At 35.5% G+C, this 18,335-nt stretch overlaps 1 protein-coding gene across 7 annotated transcripts in view; it reads left to right on the forward strand.

Moving 5' to 3' along the window:
* DZIP3 (DAZ interacting zinc finger protein 3) overlaps positions 1-15,276 on the forward strand; it is a 92,461-nt gene extending 77,185 nt beyond the window's left edge. For all 7 annotated transcript variants that reach the window (XM_062207804.1, XM_062207813.1, XM_062207777.1 and 4 more), the window contains 7 exons: positions 2,428-2,529; positions 6,173-6,298; positions 9,004-9,146; positions 10,794-10,914; positions 11,432-11,575; positions 11,664-11,765; positions 13,530-15,276. In XM_062207804.1, the coding sequence (XP_062063788.1) occupies positions 2,428-2,529; positions 6,173-6,298; positions 9,004-9,146; positions 10,794-10,914; positions 11,432-11,575; positions 11,664-11,765; positions 13,530-13,640 (849 nt within the window). In that variant the 3' untranslated portion in view covers positions 13,641-15,276. The remainder of the gene's footprint in view (positions 1-2,427; positions 2,530-6,172; positions 6,299-9,003; positions 9,147-10,793; positions 10,915-11,431; positions 11,576-11,663; positions 11,766-13,529) is intronic.
* Positions 15,277-18,335: the final 3,059 nt, after the last annotated feature.

Raw genomic sequence — 18,335 nt, forward strand, 5'->3', positions numbered from 1 at the left:
CCATTCACATCAAGATTCATTTTCAATTCTATTTATATACAGAAGATCAATTTAGTATAAATACTTCAACAGTTTGCACCCACATAGAAACACAAAGTGAAACATACTGTTTGAGTACTAGTTATAGCATTAAATCAAAATGTACAGTACATTAAGGACAGAGATCCCACATCAGGAGCAAGCGCACAGTGGCTCCTGTTGTTGACCCAACAAATTGACACTCTAGTTTATGGCGCCAGTAACCACCCTAGGCTGTCGTCATGAGTTGCCAAGGCTATGGAAGCCTTCCAAGTTCCCCGACTCTGATCATATTTAGACAAGGTCATAAAAGACAGGTTGAGGATAGTAACCAATGATCCTAAGAGTGGCCTTAACCAGGTCTGAACAATTATACAGCATTAAGTGGGTAAGAGGACTATCAGTACACACAGGTTGGGAGTAGAGCCATTGGTGGTAGAGTAGAGGTTATGATTACAAAGGAATGAGGCCCAAGTGCACTAGACAGGGCCTAGAACAAAGGACAGAGTCATTATTAGAGGAGCTAAGAAAGGTGCTGTCTAAGCTACAAGTAATTTTTCTGATTGAGAGGCAAATAGAACCTGATAGAAGGGGCTTGATAATAATCTGGTGGGCTTTAGGCCTTGTAAGTTAAGAGGCCCAGACCTATCTATCTCTTCACATGGGGTATATCCTAAGGGAGGTGTGAACCTCCTAGGGGAAGGCACTCTGTTGACTTTCATTACTTGGCTGGCCTGGGAGGAGAGCTGGCCAGGTAAAGGCAGGGGGCATCTCTAACAAGAAATTTACAGTTCTGCCTGCAATGTTGCTGACCCTACTTGGCTGTCCCCTCAACTGCAGTGGTCACTTTGGAAGTTGGGCTGAGTGAAGGGCTTTTCAGCTTGGAGCCAATAAGATCTGTGGTTCTGACCTGGGCATCCTTCGATTCCAGGGCAGGTCCATTTCCAGTGATCCAACTCTTGGCAGAGCTGCCAGGGCTCTTCACAAGCTGACTTCTGCTGAAGCCCATACTTACCACATTGAAAGCCACTGCAGTGGACTGGCCTGTTGGGTCTCCTTGAGGGCAGATCACTGTACAGATCAGCCATTAATAGGCCTGCCACCCATTGCTTCTGATGCCTAGCTTTCTTTTCCTCCTGGTTTGTGTTAAACCAGACCAGACGATGCAAGTCAAGGGAGTGCCCGTATCCCATCTCTAATCTTCGGTGGCCTGAACTACAAGTCTATAGTCACAGGCATGTTCTGTAGTAGTTTTTCTAAGGTAGACAATGCCCATGAGGAAAATTATATTCTCACTTTAAAACTTTCTTTCCCTTTGGTCTGAAAGGGAGGTTTTTTCTACTTACTGTATACTTGGCTGATGGCGAAGTGAATCTAGCTATGAGATTATTATTTAAGTTCTTATTTTGGCTATGCTATTACAGAAAAATGTTAGCCATCTCTTTTATAAGGTCTAAAGATTAAATTGTGCGTCCTAGTATATATTCAGAGTGTATAATGTGATGATTTGATTTATAAATACATTGTGAAATGATTTCTACAAATGAACACATCAGTTGCCTCACATAGTTACCATGATTTGAGGGTTTTTTCTGGTTTTTTTTTTTTTTAAGTTTAAATGAGTTCATAATTGTACATATCTGTGGGGTAGAGTCCAGTAATTCAGTACATGTATAAAGTGTGCAATATTCAAATCAAATTAGTATTTCCATCTTGTGTTTGGAGTCCATGAATCCTCTCTTTTAGTTCTTTGTCAAATATAGTAAATTAGAAACTCTAATCAGCCGACTGGGCTGTAGAACAGTGGAAGTTATTGCTCCTGTCTTACTGTATTTTGGTACCTGTTATCTAATACCCCTTTCCTATGTTTCTAGTAATCACAATTCTCCTCTCTTCTATAAAATCAGTGTTTTTTAACTTCCACATAAAAGTAAAAATTTCTGTGCCAGGCTTGTTTCACTTAGCATAAATCCTCCAGTTCTAGCTATTTTGCCACAAAAATAAAAACATGCAGTGTTTTTCTTTCTGTGCCTGATATTTCATTTAATGTAATGTCTTCTGGTTCCATCCATTTGTCCATAGATGACCACAAAAGCTGAAAATTATACAGACATTGAAAAATATTTGCAAGATTGTCAATGATGGGTCTGTGTTGCTTGTCAGTTAACACTTTTATAAAGATATTTACATGTAAGGATAGTGATTTATATATTTTTTGTTTGAAACTTTTTATATTATTTCTAAAATATATTGGGAATTGCTAGAAATTTTTATATTATTTCTAATTGATATAAAATATGTTGGGAATCACTACTTTGTGTTATATTTTTCAAAACTGCATTAAGTATTCTCATGTGCTGTTTCTTTAAACTTGAATGGGCTATAATACATTTCCTTTCCTTCTTTCAGACACAGTATAATGAACAAATCAACAAAGTAAAGCAAGGGTTTGCGCTGAGTACTTTGCCTCCAGTCCAGCTTCCTCCACCACCACCCAGTCCTGAGATTCTGGTAAGAAAGATGACATTTTTTTTTAAAAATGACAATCTTTACTTTGATAAAGATAAATTAGGGCTCCAAAACTGAATATACAATATGGTTAATGTGTGTTCAGAATGAGATAAACACATGTTGTGAATACTAGTAGCAAATTTGTCCACACTACTAGTCACCAGATAATACAATTGGTTGGCTGTCTCAGCAGAAGCCAGTGCATTCCGTTATATCCCTGAATGTCTGAGTGTTAGTGATTTGTTTGTTATTATTCTTCCTATCAATCTTACCTACGTTACAAGATATAACTGATGAATCTTCAGAATTCTCAATGTCCTCATACTACTATTGGATGACTGGAAATTCTCAGCATAATCGCCCAGACAGCTGGACTTCACTCTTCCTCTTCTACCTTAGATGTTTTCCCTCACTTTTTTTTTTTTTTTTTTTTTTTTGACAGGCAGAGTGGACAGTGAGAGAGAGACAGAGAGAAAGGTCTTCCTTTTGCCGTTGGTTCGCCCTCCAATGGCTGCCGTGGCCGGTGCGCTGCAGCTGGCGCATCACGCTGATCCGAAGGCAGGAGCCAGGTGCTTCTCCTGGTCTCCCATGGGGTGCAGGGCCCAAGCACTTGGGTCATCCTCCACTGCACTCCTGGGCCACAGCAGACGGCTGGTCTGAAAGAGGGGCAACCGGGACAGAATCCGGCGCCCCGACCGGGACTAGAACCCTGTGTGCCAGCGCCGCAAGGCAGAGGATTAGCCTATGAGCCACGGCGCCGGCCCCTCACATTTTATATATTAGTTTACCTTCAACAAAACATACAGCTCCTAGGAGCCAGTGGATCTTAATCAGATAAACTAATTTTTGTCCTATTTATATACTATTTATGCTACCTTTCTAGGAGACATAGTACTCTAACACAATAAATATATACAGCTTCTTAAAAGATCTCAAGGAAAGTACCATTTGATGATCATGTGTGTTATAATAAATGTGGTAGCAAGTAGAAAAGAAAGCTGTAAAATATTTGGGCTCAAATGGCTTGTAGAACTCTAAAAATGTTATTTTTACTCATGTTTGAGTACAACAGTCAAAAATTATATTGAATTGATAATAGAACTAGTTACCTAGTGTGGTCATTGGACTGTACACATAAAATGTACACTTATTAACATGTTAATTAAAAATTTTTAAAAATTAAAAAATTGAAAAGTTACATGAATTGTGTGGGATTATACTGTTGGCCGGCGCCGTGGCTCACTAGGCTAATCCTCCGCCTGCAGCGCCGGCACCCAGGGTTCTAGTCCCGGTCGGGGCGCAGGATTCTGTCCCAGTTGCTCCTCTTCCAGTCCAGCTCTCTGCTGCGGCCCGGGAGTGCAATGGAGAATGGTCCAGGTTAAGGGCTAAAACTGGCAATGAGGTTCTGTGGCAGTTCATAAGCATGCCTTGCTAATAGTCTGAGTAGTACATGTGTATCTTTTATGCTTCCTAACAATAGTCACTGCTATGCTTGGTCATGCATAACAATTGTGTTAAATTCTCAGCATCAGTGACCATTAATCATCTGTAAAACAGTTTGAGAGAACAAATGCTTGAAATGTAACAGTGCTATTTGCTGTAAATTGAGGCAGTGTTGTGTAATTAAGTATAATAGGGAGGACTATGTGTGGAGCTGTAGTTGATCTTGGAAAAATCAGCCATTCTGAACTTTCATTTTCCCACGAGTAAATTAGATGCCATACTAAATGATCTGATGACTAGTGCTTTATCTATCTATGAGAGTCTAAGTGTTCTAAGGACTGGTCACTAAAATATATGGTAATCTAACCTGAAAAGTCCAGTTAAAGTGAACTGTTCCCAGTTTAATCCAGTATTTTTAATTTTCATTATATCTTGATATTGGGGCCCTGTCTGCTTAATCCTCAAAGTGTCAGGTAGTAGTGATTCTCAAAGAAAGCAGTACTATTGAGTTAGTACCACCGCTCATCCATTAATGTAAAAATTTTAGATTCTAAAAATTTGAAACATACATAAAAATAGTATAAGGGAACTTTGAGAACCCAAGAATGAGTCCCAACATTATGAACATTTTGTCAATCTTGTTTTCTCTTGTCTGCTTCTTCCTTTTAATTGGAATATTTTAAAGCAAATCCCAGATATATAATTTCATAAGTTTATACTTCAGGATATATCCTAAAAATTAGAAACTCTTGTGGGATATGATATCAACACTTGTTTCAACCTCAGAAAATTACATTTTTTAGTATCTAATTGTCCAGTTAGAATTATATTCCCCCAATTATCTCAAAAATATATTTCTCTTGTCTAGAAGGCAGTTTTTCTTTTACTATTATTAGCATTCAAATGCCACCCCAATCTGTCCCTTTTTAACTGCTCCATTGGCTTTGTACCTTCTTGTTTAGTGCAATGTTGGCTTTTTTTCTTATAATTTCAATGAATTGTTCTTTAACTCTTCCTTCTTTATGTTTTATGCCAGTGCTAAGTCTAGCATTTGGTAGATGTTCAATAAATCTGCCCCGTTCTCTACTGCAGCCAACAAAGTATGTCTACCACTGATAACTGTGAAGAGGGCTAGTTTTCCACAACCCCATCAAAGATAAAATAACAGTCACAAGCATAACAACAATTTACTGTAGGAGAGTGTATACCTCAGGCCCATGCTTCTTCATCTTCCTGCTCTCCTGGGAGCTAAACACAACCTTGAGAAGCCATAAAATACAATGGAGAAAATAGTATTTTCTTTGGATAATTTCGAATTCTAATTCTATCTTCGGAGTACCAATATTATCCACCAACCTAGATATTCACTAAGAATCTCCTTGCATCGTGCAGTGTTATTACAGTTGGGACAGAACCTTGAAGATCAACAAATCTAACACTCTCATGTTATAGATTAGGAACTTGGCATCCAGGGTTACACAGCGAGGTAGAAAGAAAGCAGGATTAGAACCCCAATTGCTGGAGCTGGCACGCCTGCGTCACTGGCATCCCATATGGGCATTGGTTCATATGCTGGCTGCCTCTCTATTGATCTAGCTCCCTGCTGACAGCCTGGGAAAGTAGTGGAAGATGGCCCAAGTGCTTGGGCCCCTGAACCCATGTGGGAGCCCCGGAAGAAGCTCTTGACTTCTGGCTTTGGATGGGTCTAGCTCTGTCCATTGCGGCCATTTGGGGAGTGAACTAGCAGATGGAAGATTTCTCTTTCTGTCTGTAACTATGCCTCTCAAATAAATAAATAAATCTTTTTTAAGAAAGAAAAAACCCAGTCACCTCCTTTACAATGCTCTTTTTTATACCTCATTGCCCTTTTCTTTTTTAGATATTAATATATTTAATATTCTTACATTTGAGGTACATAAATAAGTTTGTGGAAAAATGGAATTAAAAGAAGTGTTTCTTGATACAGAAAAAAATTGAAATCCATGCAACTTTTTCATAATGCACATTTTTTCACCTAAGTTTTGAAGATCCTTTATACTTTGTTTTTAATGTGGTTTATATATGGAATTCAGATCATTATTTTCCCCCATATATTGCTCTATGAATTTAAATCTTTGCCTGTATGAATATCTAAATGCTTATATGAATATCTAAATGCTTGTTAGTTTAGGATTTTTTTTTTTTACCTTTTCTATTTTAGATGCAGCAATTCTTAGGAAGACCCCTTGTGAAAGACTCTTTCTTTAGACCCATACTTACTGTTCCTCAAATGCCTGCTGTTTGCCCTGGAGTTATCTCAGCAGCAGCCCCACCTAGAGCTCCTCTGGTAATAATAACCTTTCTTTCTTTCTTTTTTTAATTTTTAATTACTTTTTAACAGATTCGGTATGCTTTGTAAATGCAATTCTAAGAACTTAATGATATTCCCTTCCTCCATCCCTCCTACCCTCTTTTCTTCTCCTTTTCTTTTTTCTTTAGTTTTCGAGATAACATATTTTAAACTTATATGGTAGAAAAGGCTTCCTATGCTGAATAAGAAGCTGAACAAGTGAAAAGCAAAAGGACCCTAGTTTAGTGGGCTTATAGACAACAGCCATAAACAATAATTGAATGTAAAAATGACCATTTCACCTGTATACAGTAAATTTTAAAGTAATCACAGATCACTTAAACTATAGTAGTATGAGATTCTTAACCATTGGTTTCACTATATTTTATAAAACTATATTTACATCCTTTCTTGGTGGAATAGATATTAGCTAATTTATCATTAAAGTGGGCTTCATGAATATCTTTGTTCATTTATTTTCTATGATAATAATGCTGATGGTGATGTTGGTAATTCAGTAAGTAAGTCACTTAACTAAAGATAATACATATATTTAACTATTTCATTAACTGATATTGGCTTACTTTTTTACAGTAAATATGTTTATGCCAAACAGTTACAGTTTTGCTTCTGTAACAGCCAGCAATCTAAGATACTTAGATATTGTTAATAAATTATTTTAGCATGATTGTTGGATAGATTGAAAGGGAAAAAATCGAGTCACAAGAAACTAATTCATACCACAAAACTGAAGAAAAATTTTCTTTACAAACACATGTACATGTACACTCACAGTAGGTCAGTGTTTCAGCTGTCTATAAGCAGACAATATAAATAGCATCACAATGAAATACTTACCATAAACTTAGAAATCTTCCTAGCTACAAATAGCCAGATAAGATTCATACAAACCTAAAAATAAAATAAAGACATATAAAACCCTTAGACTTATTAGTAGTAATCTTGGCTAAGGTAATTTTATTTTATTAAAAGCAAATTTTTTTTCTAAAACAATGACATTAGGGACAGCAGTTTGGTACAGCATGTTAAAGCCACAGCCTGCAGCACCAGCATCCCATATGGGCTGTGGTTCCTGTCCCAGCTGCTCCACTTCTGAACAAGCTCCCTGCGAATATACTGAGAGAGCAGTGGAGAATGGCTCAAGTCCTTGGGCCCCTGCACCCACGTGGGAGACCCAGAAGAAGCTCCTTGCTCTGGTTTTCAGATCAGCCCAGCTCTGGCCATTGTGGCCATCTTGGGAGTGAGCCAGTGGATGGCAGACCTTTCTGTCTGTCCCTTTCTCTGTAACTCTGCTTCTCAAATAAATAAATAATGTCTTAAAAAATAATGATGTTAATTATAATTAATTAACATTTTCTTCTTTTTTTAAGGTTTATTTATTTGAAAGGCAGAGTAACAGAAGGGAGACACAGGACAGAGATTCTAGTATGTATTTTCCTATAAGTACATTCTAGGCAGTTGTTTGTTTTCTTTTTTAAGAATAGTACCTATATACTACTAATAGTTGCTTCTTAAAATATGTAGGGAAATGGACTCATATTCTACAGGCTACTTGTACTCAAGCAAAGATGTATATAAACCTCAAAATGTTAAATAAATACCATAACTTATCATTAACAAACTATACTATTGCTCATCTAGTTTGCTTACACACAATTCTATAAGAAACTATGATAAAATTTTATTGAAAACGTTAGAATACCTTATAATTCTAATATAATTACTCTCATTAAAAAAAAAACTTACAAGAAAAACTTAATATTGAGGCAAATCCAAACTTTTAGGTAGTGTTCTAATCCTTCTTTACTAGATTTCATTCAAGTTATTTCAGTGATTGCTTATAGTTGTAATTTTTCATGTGTTAAAGTCTTTGAAAATAACCCATAGAGCCTTTGGCAAAAGATACCACACATATAATTATCTTAGAATTTTAATCGTTCTAAGAAGGAACTACCATAAAATATGTAAAAACATTGTTGGACTCATGGCTCAGAGATTTCACTGTAAATTACACGCCACCTTTGTCTGTAACATTCTTGAGACATTGGACTGAGCAATTCTAATAGTTTTCCCATTTTTGTTTAGTAGTTTGAATTTCAGCTTAATTGTTTTCTAATTATAAAAACATATATATCAATTAAAAATAATATAGAAATATACAAACAGAAAAGCATAATTGCTGCTATACTTGAATCCCTTGGAAGTTCACCACTGTTCCCAGAGTGTTTTATAACTTCTAAACTTTTTTCTGTGAGAGTGAATATATATAAATAATACATAAATATCATTAAATATAAAACAAGTGATAACATATTCTACCACAGATTTTTTTTAACTAAATGTGTTTCATGGACATCTCTCATAGTTAAATAGATAGGTCTATTGTTAGAAATTGGGTAAGATGTGCCGTAATTTATTTGCTTTTTCACCTATTTGCAGTTTCCAGTTTTTCACCTACAAAAAAATATATATATAGCATTAAACATCCTGCATGTATTTTTGGTGCATATCTGTAATTACTGAAGCAAGCTCGTATTATTATTAAAATAAGTTAAAATACTTGTAAACATTTATAAACATTGAGCTAGTTAAGAAAAAAAAATCCATGTCAGTCAAATTGTTGATATGAGTGTAACTTCTTAACAACTGAGGCTGACGGATGATAACTCTGCTTCTTATAGATGACTGGCATAGCCTGGACTATGCCAGCACCTGTGGGAGAAAGTGTGCCTCCTGGTGCAAGTCTGGGAAGTGATCCTTCTTCCATGATGAACTGGGAGAGGCTTACAGACAGACTGAAAACTGCCTTTCCACAACAGACCAGGTACCATAGTTTTTTATGTAGTAATGAGTACAGATCATTTTCTGTGGTTTCCATAGGCATACTTATGACAAGATCCTTCCATGTACATAAAACATGTGCAGATAGCACTATATCATGAGCTTGGTAAAGAAAATTAAGTTTACCAAGAACAGATAGTGGTCAATAGAAATGTTAAGCTTTTTTACTAATGTTGTTAACTTTAAGTCATGAGAGAATAACCTTTTAAATTTAGATTTGCTAATTAACTGAAAGTACAACTAGTTGAAAACCTATCCAATTGTAGTGGCACTAGCTGCAGTAATTATCTTAATGACCTATTTCCAAAGTGAATTTTAGGTTGCCTATATGCTACATAAGCCCAAACACCGTCAGGATTTACTTTCCTTAATTTTACTGAGGTTCCTTCTAATTCCTTTGTTACAAAACACAGTTAAATGCAGAAAATTATGATTTTACAGTCTCACTTCAGCAGAAAGATGCTAAATTCTCCTCTTACACAAGTGAAATTTCTTTTCACTTTATGTCTTAAAGAAACACTTCTAGTTTACAATGTTCTCATTTGAAGACCAAGATGTTTTTTAAAAATATATTCTATTAGTATTAGATATTTTTGAAAATTTCAGAATAGTGAATACATAAAAATAGAACTATAATTATTATAAATAGATATGTATTAAATGATTAAGTCATCAAGTGAAATAATTGTATAAAGCTGATGACATGATGTTTCGTTTGAGAAAGAAGAATATTTCCTCCTGCCTTGTCTTACCAAAAATGTATATGTAGGCTTTGGCTCAGTGAACCTTGAGAGCTAAACAAGAACATACTAAATAAAATAATGTGGGTTCTTTATCATATAAAGCCCATGTCTTTTAAGCTTTTTCCTTTTCTGTTTAATTTTTGTTATCTGTTCAAGTTTTATAAAAGTAAAACTGTTAACACTGATAAAGAAGAATGAAACCAATACCATAGTTAAAACGCAGTATTTTAGTCTACATAAGTAAATATTTGAGCTATAAAGATATCAGTGCATTAATAAGTAGATAAACTCAATATTCACATAGTGAGCTCTCAAATACAAAGTTAAACCCTCTTTATAAAACAAAAGTATGTACTAAACTTTATCTTCCATGAACACATGAACACATTAATACCAAATAACAAATGTACACATTAAGAAGTTTTCATTTGGTTTAAGATAAGTGCAGATGGATCTGTGATCATGTTTAAAATGTTTATATTTGAGAGGCAAAGAGAGACAGAGAGAAAACAAGAGAGAGCTCCCAGCTGCTGGGATTCCTCAAATGCCCAAAAGGGTCAAGGAGCTGGGAACTCAATCCAGATCTCCCACTAAGGTGGTAGGAGCCCAATTACTTGAACCATCACCAATGTCTCCCAGGATCTGCATTAGTAGGAAGCTGAAGATGGGAGCCAGAGCCAGGTATCAAATCCAGGTACGCTGGCATGGGATTCAGGAATCTTAATCACTAGACAAAACACCTTTCCATGTGATCATGCTTTTAGATCGAAGATCTGAAGAGTCACATCTGTCAACTGCAGTGATACAATAAGATGTTACATCTCATTTGGAAGGCATATCCTCAAGGCAATAGGGAAAATCACTACTCTTCCCTTTATCCCTCCCAGAAAAGACCTTGCAGATTTCTTAAGAAAATTGAAGGATGCTCATGGGAAGTCCTTATCTGGATTAACATTTGATGAAATTGTTTACAAGATTTCCCAGTTTATTGACCCAAAAAGATCTCAGGTAAGAACAAACAACAGCAGCAAAATAGAACAAACTGTATCTCCCTACCCTTATCTCTAGTAGTTAGATGTTTTAATTATCTCCATAACAATTTCAGAATATCTTAACTTCTCATATTAAATCACCAATTAACAGTAAGTAATTAAACAAATTCAACTTGACAGATGATGCCAGAAATCGTTTTTGAAAGAGCTATCACTTGATTATTCTAGAATAAAATTGACACCCATGGAATTTACTCTGTGTTATTTTGAATGATTCCAAACAGAGACATTGTTTCTAATCTTCTGGAAAGAGTTATTTTAATTAAAAGAACATCTTCTTTATTATTATTATTTTTGTTATTTTTGTCTGTACCTAGCTTTGAGTTATAAGTATTGCCAATATTTTGTTTCAAGATTTCTCATGAATCTTATTACTTGACCTTTTACTAAATCTTGTTATACCTGTTCTGTGCTATTTAGTTCTTACTACTTTAGAATAATTCTTTTAAAAAGCATAATTTTCCATTTTTCAGAGTCAAGGAAAATCAGTGCCAAATGGTAACTGTGTTTCACCTAGCCATTCTCCATCACAATCTAACACTGCCCAGCCCCCAAAAGCAGCCTGGAGGCCTCTTAGTTCACAAGATTCTGCCACATGGGAAGGAGCCAATAACTTGGTGAGACTGAAATAATTGATTCTGAACACACTTAGAAATTGTTTAAATAAATAAATAAATAAATTTTAATTGTATATATTTTCTCCAGGAGGCAGAGGAGGAGGAAGAGGAACCTTGTGTGATCTGTCATGAGAATCTGTCTCCAGAAAACCTTTCAGTTTTGCCTTGTGCTCACAAATTTCACTCTCAGGTAACTCTTTAAACTTGTTCTGTTAATGTTTTATCATTAATCAGCCAAGAGAGCTTGATACTGCATTACTTAAAACCACATACATATATCATCATCCATTGCCATGTCATGTATTCCACAAGGATAATTATAATTTTGTGTACCACACAGAAATATTCATACTTTTTCCCTCTTTACATAGCCTGTGGCAGGCTTTCTCAGATCTCTGTTTGCCATCCAGGAGAACAACATAAAGATAACATAAGATTTAAATGGTACAAAGTGGACGGAATTCCCTTGAATAGAACTAGGAGACATGTTGATTGGTATGGAATTTTACTGGCAGAACTAGCAGCAGTGCTATTTTACCTTGAAATAATATAAATTACACATAGGATCCTTTGTCTATCTCATGATGGCTCTCTATCATTATGAAGCATGAGTTACCATAACAGTCTTCTGTGTTTGTAGGTTTGAGATTTGCTTTTAGAAAAACATGAGACTGACCTAGGCTTTGTTGATTCTGGGCATTTGTGTAGATTATCTCCTGGTGTTGCTGGCTGTGCAAATGTTAACTGATACAAAATTAATGGACTGAGTCTTGTATTGCAGAGATACAAATTGAAGGAGGAAAATGTAATCTTACCCAAGAAAGTTTTCTCAGTAAAGTGAACAATAGCATGCTCCTTCAAGCCATATTAGTAAAACATCATTTCAAAGATATATAACCACAGTAGAATTATATTTTACACATCATCTAATATGAAGAGATGTACAGGAAATGGCTAATCCCAAAATATCTCCAAGGAAAGATACTTAACCACCTGACTTCCCATTTTGAAGTTTTAGAAGTTCTAGTCATTTAGAAAAAAATGATTTAACAAATTTTTATTTTATTCTTTGCCATTGGCCATTGAACAGAACACACATAATTCATTCAGTTAGTGAACCTTCCTTGTAATACTTGATCATTTCTCATTTGACCTTGCTATCCATTATTCATACAGATAAAAATGATTTGTGCTTGGAGAGTCAGTATTCAAGCCAATAATTTAATAGGTAGTTCACAGCCAAAGATTGCTACTGTTTTCATAAAACATTCTGAGAACTATATCTGAGAACCATATTTTGGGATTTTTAACTTTAGAACACGACAAGTACTTCATGCCCGGTATTGGTATCTTTTGTGTCTGTAATTATAACTTTTTCTGAATTATAAGTAGGAACAATGTATAAGAAAATAAAGTAGAGAGAATATAACAAATTTCCTCAGTCTCTTTACCAGGAAGGATTGCTTGTCTTCCTATAAATTGGGACTGAGGAAAGAATCTTTATAGAATAAAATAGCTAAAATATGTTTAGCAGCTACCAGCTATATATAACCTCCCAAACCACAGAGAGGTATCATATTTGTAGAAATTATCATGGTGGGGCCAGCGCTGGGGCACAGTGGGTTAACACCCTGCCCTGAAGCACTGGCATCCTATATGGGTGCTGGTTCGAGACTCGGCTGCTCCACTTCTGATCCAGCTCTCTGCAATGGCCTAGGAAAGCAGTACAAGATGGCCCAAGTCCTTGGGCCCCTGCACCCATGTGGGAGACCTGGAAGAAGCTCCTGGCTCCTGGTTTATGACTGGCACAGCTTGCGGCCATTTGGGGAGTGAACCATTGGATGGAAGACCTCTCTCTCATATTCATAATTATATTGATAATCTTGGTGTAGAGTAACATCTGTCTGTTTTAGGCTAAATCTGAGAGACTGACATTAATCTTTTTTCTCCATAGTGCATTAGACCATGGTTGATGCAACAGGGAACATGCCCAACCTGCAGACTCCATGTTTTGCTACCAGAAGAATTCCCTGGTCATCCCAGCCGTCAGTTGCCCAAGATCTGATATAAGGCAGGTGACTATGCAAAGGAAACTCAGTTTTATGATTCCAGAATTTAGTTCCGCCTTTTATCATGGACTTGTGTGAGTGTTGTGAAACAATATGTTCTTCCTTATTATACTAAAGAAATTAGCATCAAAGTGGCAGCCAAAGAGGACAGGACAAGTCTTCAGGACTTATGGACTGAACTGAGGGGGTTAAAGAAGATAAAATTTTAATGGTTACATTATATTTGCTCTTATCATAATAAGCTTTTTTTTCCAGTGTGAACATAATAACAGTATATTTCTTTTTGACTTTCTCTCTTCTTTTTCTACTCACCACTTACTTTTCCTTAAGTAAATTACATCTTAATTTCATGAAATAATTATAAAAATGCAGAGAAAAGGAGAAGTAGGGATATTCTAGATTTTATTATTCCTTTTAATTTTTAAAACCAGCTACAGTGAATATAATTATTTCACTTTGATCTCTGTCTTCCCGCTTTTTTTGTATCATTTAAAATATGTAATCTGAAGAGATTATGAACTTTTTGAAGAGACCAGACAGTGTGTTGGAGATGGATTATAATAGCTTGTGAGAGATGATTGTTAAAGTTTCAGAACTTTCTGAGCCACTTGTCAAATTGTTGGTATTTTATGGTTTACCACAGTGGGAGTACGTATTTATACTATAGAAACCTATACATGATATAAACTAAAGACTTGGCTTTGCCCTCATAAGTTGGTTGTTCAACATTTACCAGCACACAGCTACACTACTTGGCCATGTCTGATCCTTCTTAGTGTTTCCCAGTGTCTTACACAGTAGAAGCAGAAAAAAATATTCTCAAAATCAGAAATCAGGAAGGAGTAAAAAAAAAAAAATTAAAAAAAAAAATGGGAGGGAGGAGTTAAAATGCCTATTATGTTACTTTCTCAGTTGATAATTAAGATGTTATATTCTTTGTAAATATGCTCTTTGGAACTTAATCCTTTGCATTTTGGGGGAGTTTTGTTTTCCATTTTTAGAAGTATGTAACTTCACTTTCTTGTGCAAGGGGTAGGGGTGAGGTTTTGTATGTAGTTGCTGCTTGTGACAGAGTAATAGCCACTGGAACTAAGTTGTATATCTAAAGTTTGTCACTGAGAACTTTCATTCTTAGAAGTTTAAAATATATTTTGAAAATAGTATTCTGTAAATGTTGTAAGTGCTGTACATGTGTTTAGTTTTAAAATTAAAAGAATGTGGAAGTACCTTGTGAAACAAATGTTCCTTGGTTCAAATTCAGTCTCAATTTCTTTATTTGGGAAAGAATAAATGTTTCCTGACTTAGCACTATTTTATCTATATTTTTCAGTGTAAATGTATTTTGAAGTTTCTTTAAATCTCTATTTAAAACCTCTATTTCTGTAATTATATGCTGAATATTTTCTTTCATGTGAACAGACTGGAAAATGTGAGGAGAACCATCCAAAAAAGATGGCCATCATCTAGACATGTAAAATGCCAAGAATGTCTCAGAATTGTAGAGTTCAGAACTTTAGTCATCATCTTGTCTACCAACTTCAGTGTCATGGTCATTTAGCAAGATGCCTTTTCGAATAAATATTTCTTAGTTCAAATTTACAACTGCAATTTCATTTTCATGTGAAAATTAATAAAGGTTTCTTAATTCAACAACTGTTTTTTCTGTGTATTTCAGCTAAAGTGTATCCTGAAACTGCTTTAAATCTCTAATATAAATGTGTGTTTTTGTTTCATTATGCACTTATTTTGTAAGATGATAGGAAATTATTCAAAAGGAAGTCAGTCACCAAGACTAAGAGCGCTAAGAATCATATCTTAGAATCACAGAAAGTGAAAGCTTCTAATAACCACCTAATCTACCCTCTCACTTTACAGGTGTATCTTGCTCAATATTATGTGTCTAGATAGTGGCTAAGCCAGTCCTAGTAGTTTAAGATAATATGCCTCAGCCATAAATTCATGATTGTAAGATGCTATTGGCGCTGACCTGCCATTCTTAGCTACAACAATGTGGGCCGGAAGGCAACAGCCGGTATGCAGTAAGAATGTAGTATGGCAATAATGAAAGTTTTGTAGGTCCTCAGATAATTATATTTTCTTTTATGTATATATTTTAGTAATTAAGACAATTGTAGTGGTCATTCTACCTCAAACGGTGATGTAATCCACAGTACTCTACTTTGCTCAGAATTCCAGAGGGCTGCTAAAGTGGCAATATTTGCATAAAAACAATCTTGACGTATTCAGTAATATCACTACAGCTGATGTTACAGGAGATATGTTACAATGTTTTTTTAATATTGATTATTCATGTGTATAACATTTTACAACTTTCATTGGATGCTTGAAATGTGTTTAGTACCTCATTGATTCACTTCTAACTCTGAAGTAGGTACTGTACTTATATTTTACATATGAAACTGAGATTCAAGTAAGGGAAATAATTTGTCCAAAGTCATTGCAGCAATGTGGCATTCCTTTCTTTTAAAAGTATTTTTTTTAAGATTTATTTATTCATTTTTAATTCAGAGTTACAGAGAGAGAGAGGAGAGAAAGAGATCTTCATCTGCTGGTTCACTCCCCAAATGGCCACAGAGCCGGGGCTGTGCCAGGCTGAATCCAGGAACCAGGAGCTTCTTCAGGTTTCCCACATAGATATGGGGGCCAAAGGACTTGGCGGCTTTCCCAGGAACATTAGCAGAGACTGGATCAGAAGCAGAACAAGTGGAACTTGAACCAGTGCTCACATGGGCTACCAGCACTACACAAGATTTCTTAATCCTGCTATGCCACAGGGCTGGCCTCCAAAATTTTGCATTTTAATATTTGTATCTTTTGTTTATTTAAATGACTTTATAATTTTTACATTCACTAAATAGGAATTATGTGCCTTTTTTTAAGAGATAAGTTTATTTTGGTTTAATTTTTTAGATTTAAGTTTTTAACATTTTGCCATATTTGCTTCATTTGTAAACATATGTGTGTGTGTGTGTGTATATATGCACACATAAGTACTATTTTTTGAAAGCAGGGTGGATATATTATTTTAGTATATGATTTGTGACAAAGATCATAAAATGAGGACAGAAGTGTATAATTTTATATAAGGGTTTTTTTTATAATTCAGAAAGACAACATAAATATCTGCCTACTAAGTAATATGACATGCACACTTTTTTTAATATGTTAACTTCCACATAAGACAAAATATGTTATTTCTCTTCTGTGCCTGTCTTATTTCACTTTGCATAATGGTCTCCAGTTCCATCCATTGTGTTGGAAATGTCATGATCCTATTCTTTTTATGGGTAAGTAATATTCTATTATGTGTGTTTGACAGATTTTCATTATTTTATCCACTGATGGACTCTAGATTGTTGGCATGGCTTGCTAGTGTGAATTGCACTGCTATAAAGGTGAGAATGCATATCTCTCCTTTATATGCTGGTTTCACTTCCTTTGGATATATTCTCAGTATAGAATAGCTGGATCATGAATGATCCAGTTTTTTGAAGAACTTCCATACTATTTTGCATAATGATTGTGCTAATTAAGATTCCTACTGGATTAGGGCACCTGTTTCTATACAACCTAACATCATTTGTTATTTTTTGATGTTTGGATTAATGGCCTTTCTATCTGGGTAAAATGATTCCTCATTGTGTGTTTTTTTTTTAAAGATTTATTTTTTTTCCTTGAAATAGCTGGCTGCTTTATTTTTTTTTAACATTTATTTAATGAATATAAATTTCCAAAGTACAGCTTAAGGATTACAATGGCTTCCCCCCCATAACTTCCCTCCCACCCGCAACCCTCCCCTTTCCTGCTCCCTCTCCCCTTCATTCACATCAAGATTCATTTTCAATTCTCTTTATATACAGAAGATCAGTTTAGTATACATTAAGTAAAGATTTCAACAGTTTGCACCCACATAGAAACACAAAGTGAAAAATACTGTTTGAGTACTGGTTATAGGATTAAATCACAATGTACAGCACATTAAGGACAGAGATCCCACATGAGGAGTAAGTACACAATGACTCCTGTTGTTGACTTAACAAATTGACACTCTTGTTTATGGCATCAGTAATCACCCTAGGCTCTTGTCATGAGTTGCCAAGGCTATGGAAGCCTTTTGAGTTCACTGACTCTGATCATCGTTAGACAAGGTCGTAGTCAAAGTGGAAGTTCTCTCCTCCCTTCAGAGAAAGGTACCTCCTTCTTTGATGACCTGTTCTTTCCACTGGGATCTCACTTGCAGAGATCTTTCATTTAGGTGTTTTGTTTTGTTTTGTTTTTTGCCAGAGTGTCTTGGCTTTCCATGCCTGAAATACTCTCATGGGCTTTTCAGCTGGATCCGCATGCCTTAAGGGCTGATTCTGAGGCCAGAGTGCTGTTTAGGACATCTGCCATTCTATGAGTGCTGTGTATCTCGCTTCCCATGTTGGATCATTCTCTCCCTTTTTTATTCTATCCATTAGTATTTGCAGCCACTAGTCTATGTGATCCCTTTGACTCTTAGTCTTATCATTATGATCAATTGTGAACAGAAATTGATCACTTGGACTAGTGAGATGGCATTGGTACATGCCACCTTGATGGGATTGAATTGGAATCCCCTGGCACGTTTCTAACTCTACCGTTTGGTGCAAATCAGCTTGAGCATGTCCCAAATTGTACATCTCTTCCCT

The sequence above is a fragment of the Lepus europaeus genome, chromosome 2, assembly GCF_033115175.1.
Source record: "Lepus europaeus isolate LE1 chromosome 2, mLepTim1.pri, whole genome shotgun sequence".
NCBI lineage: Eukaryota > Metazoa > Chordata > Mammalia > Lagomorpha > Leporidae > Lepus > Lepus europaeus.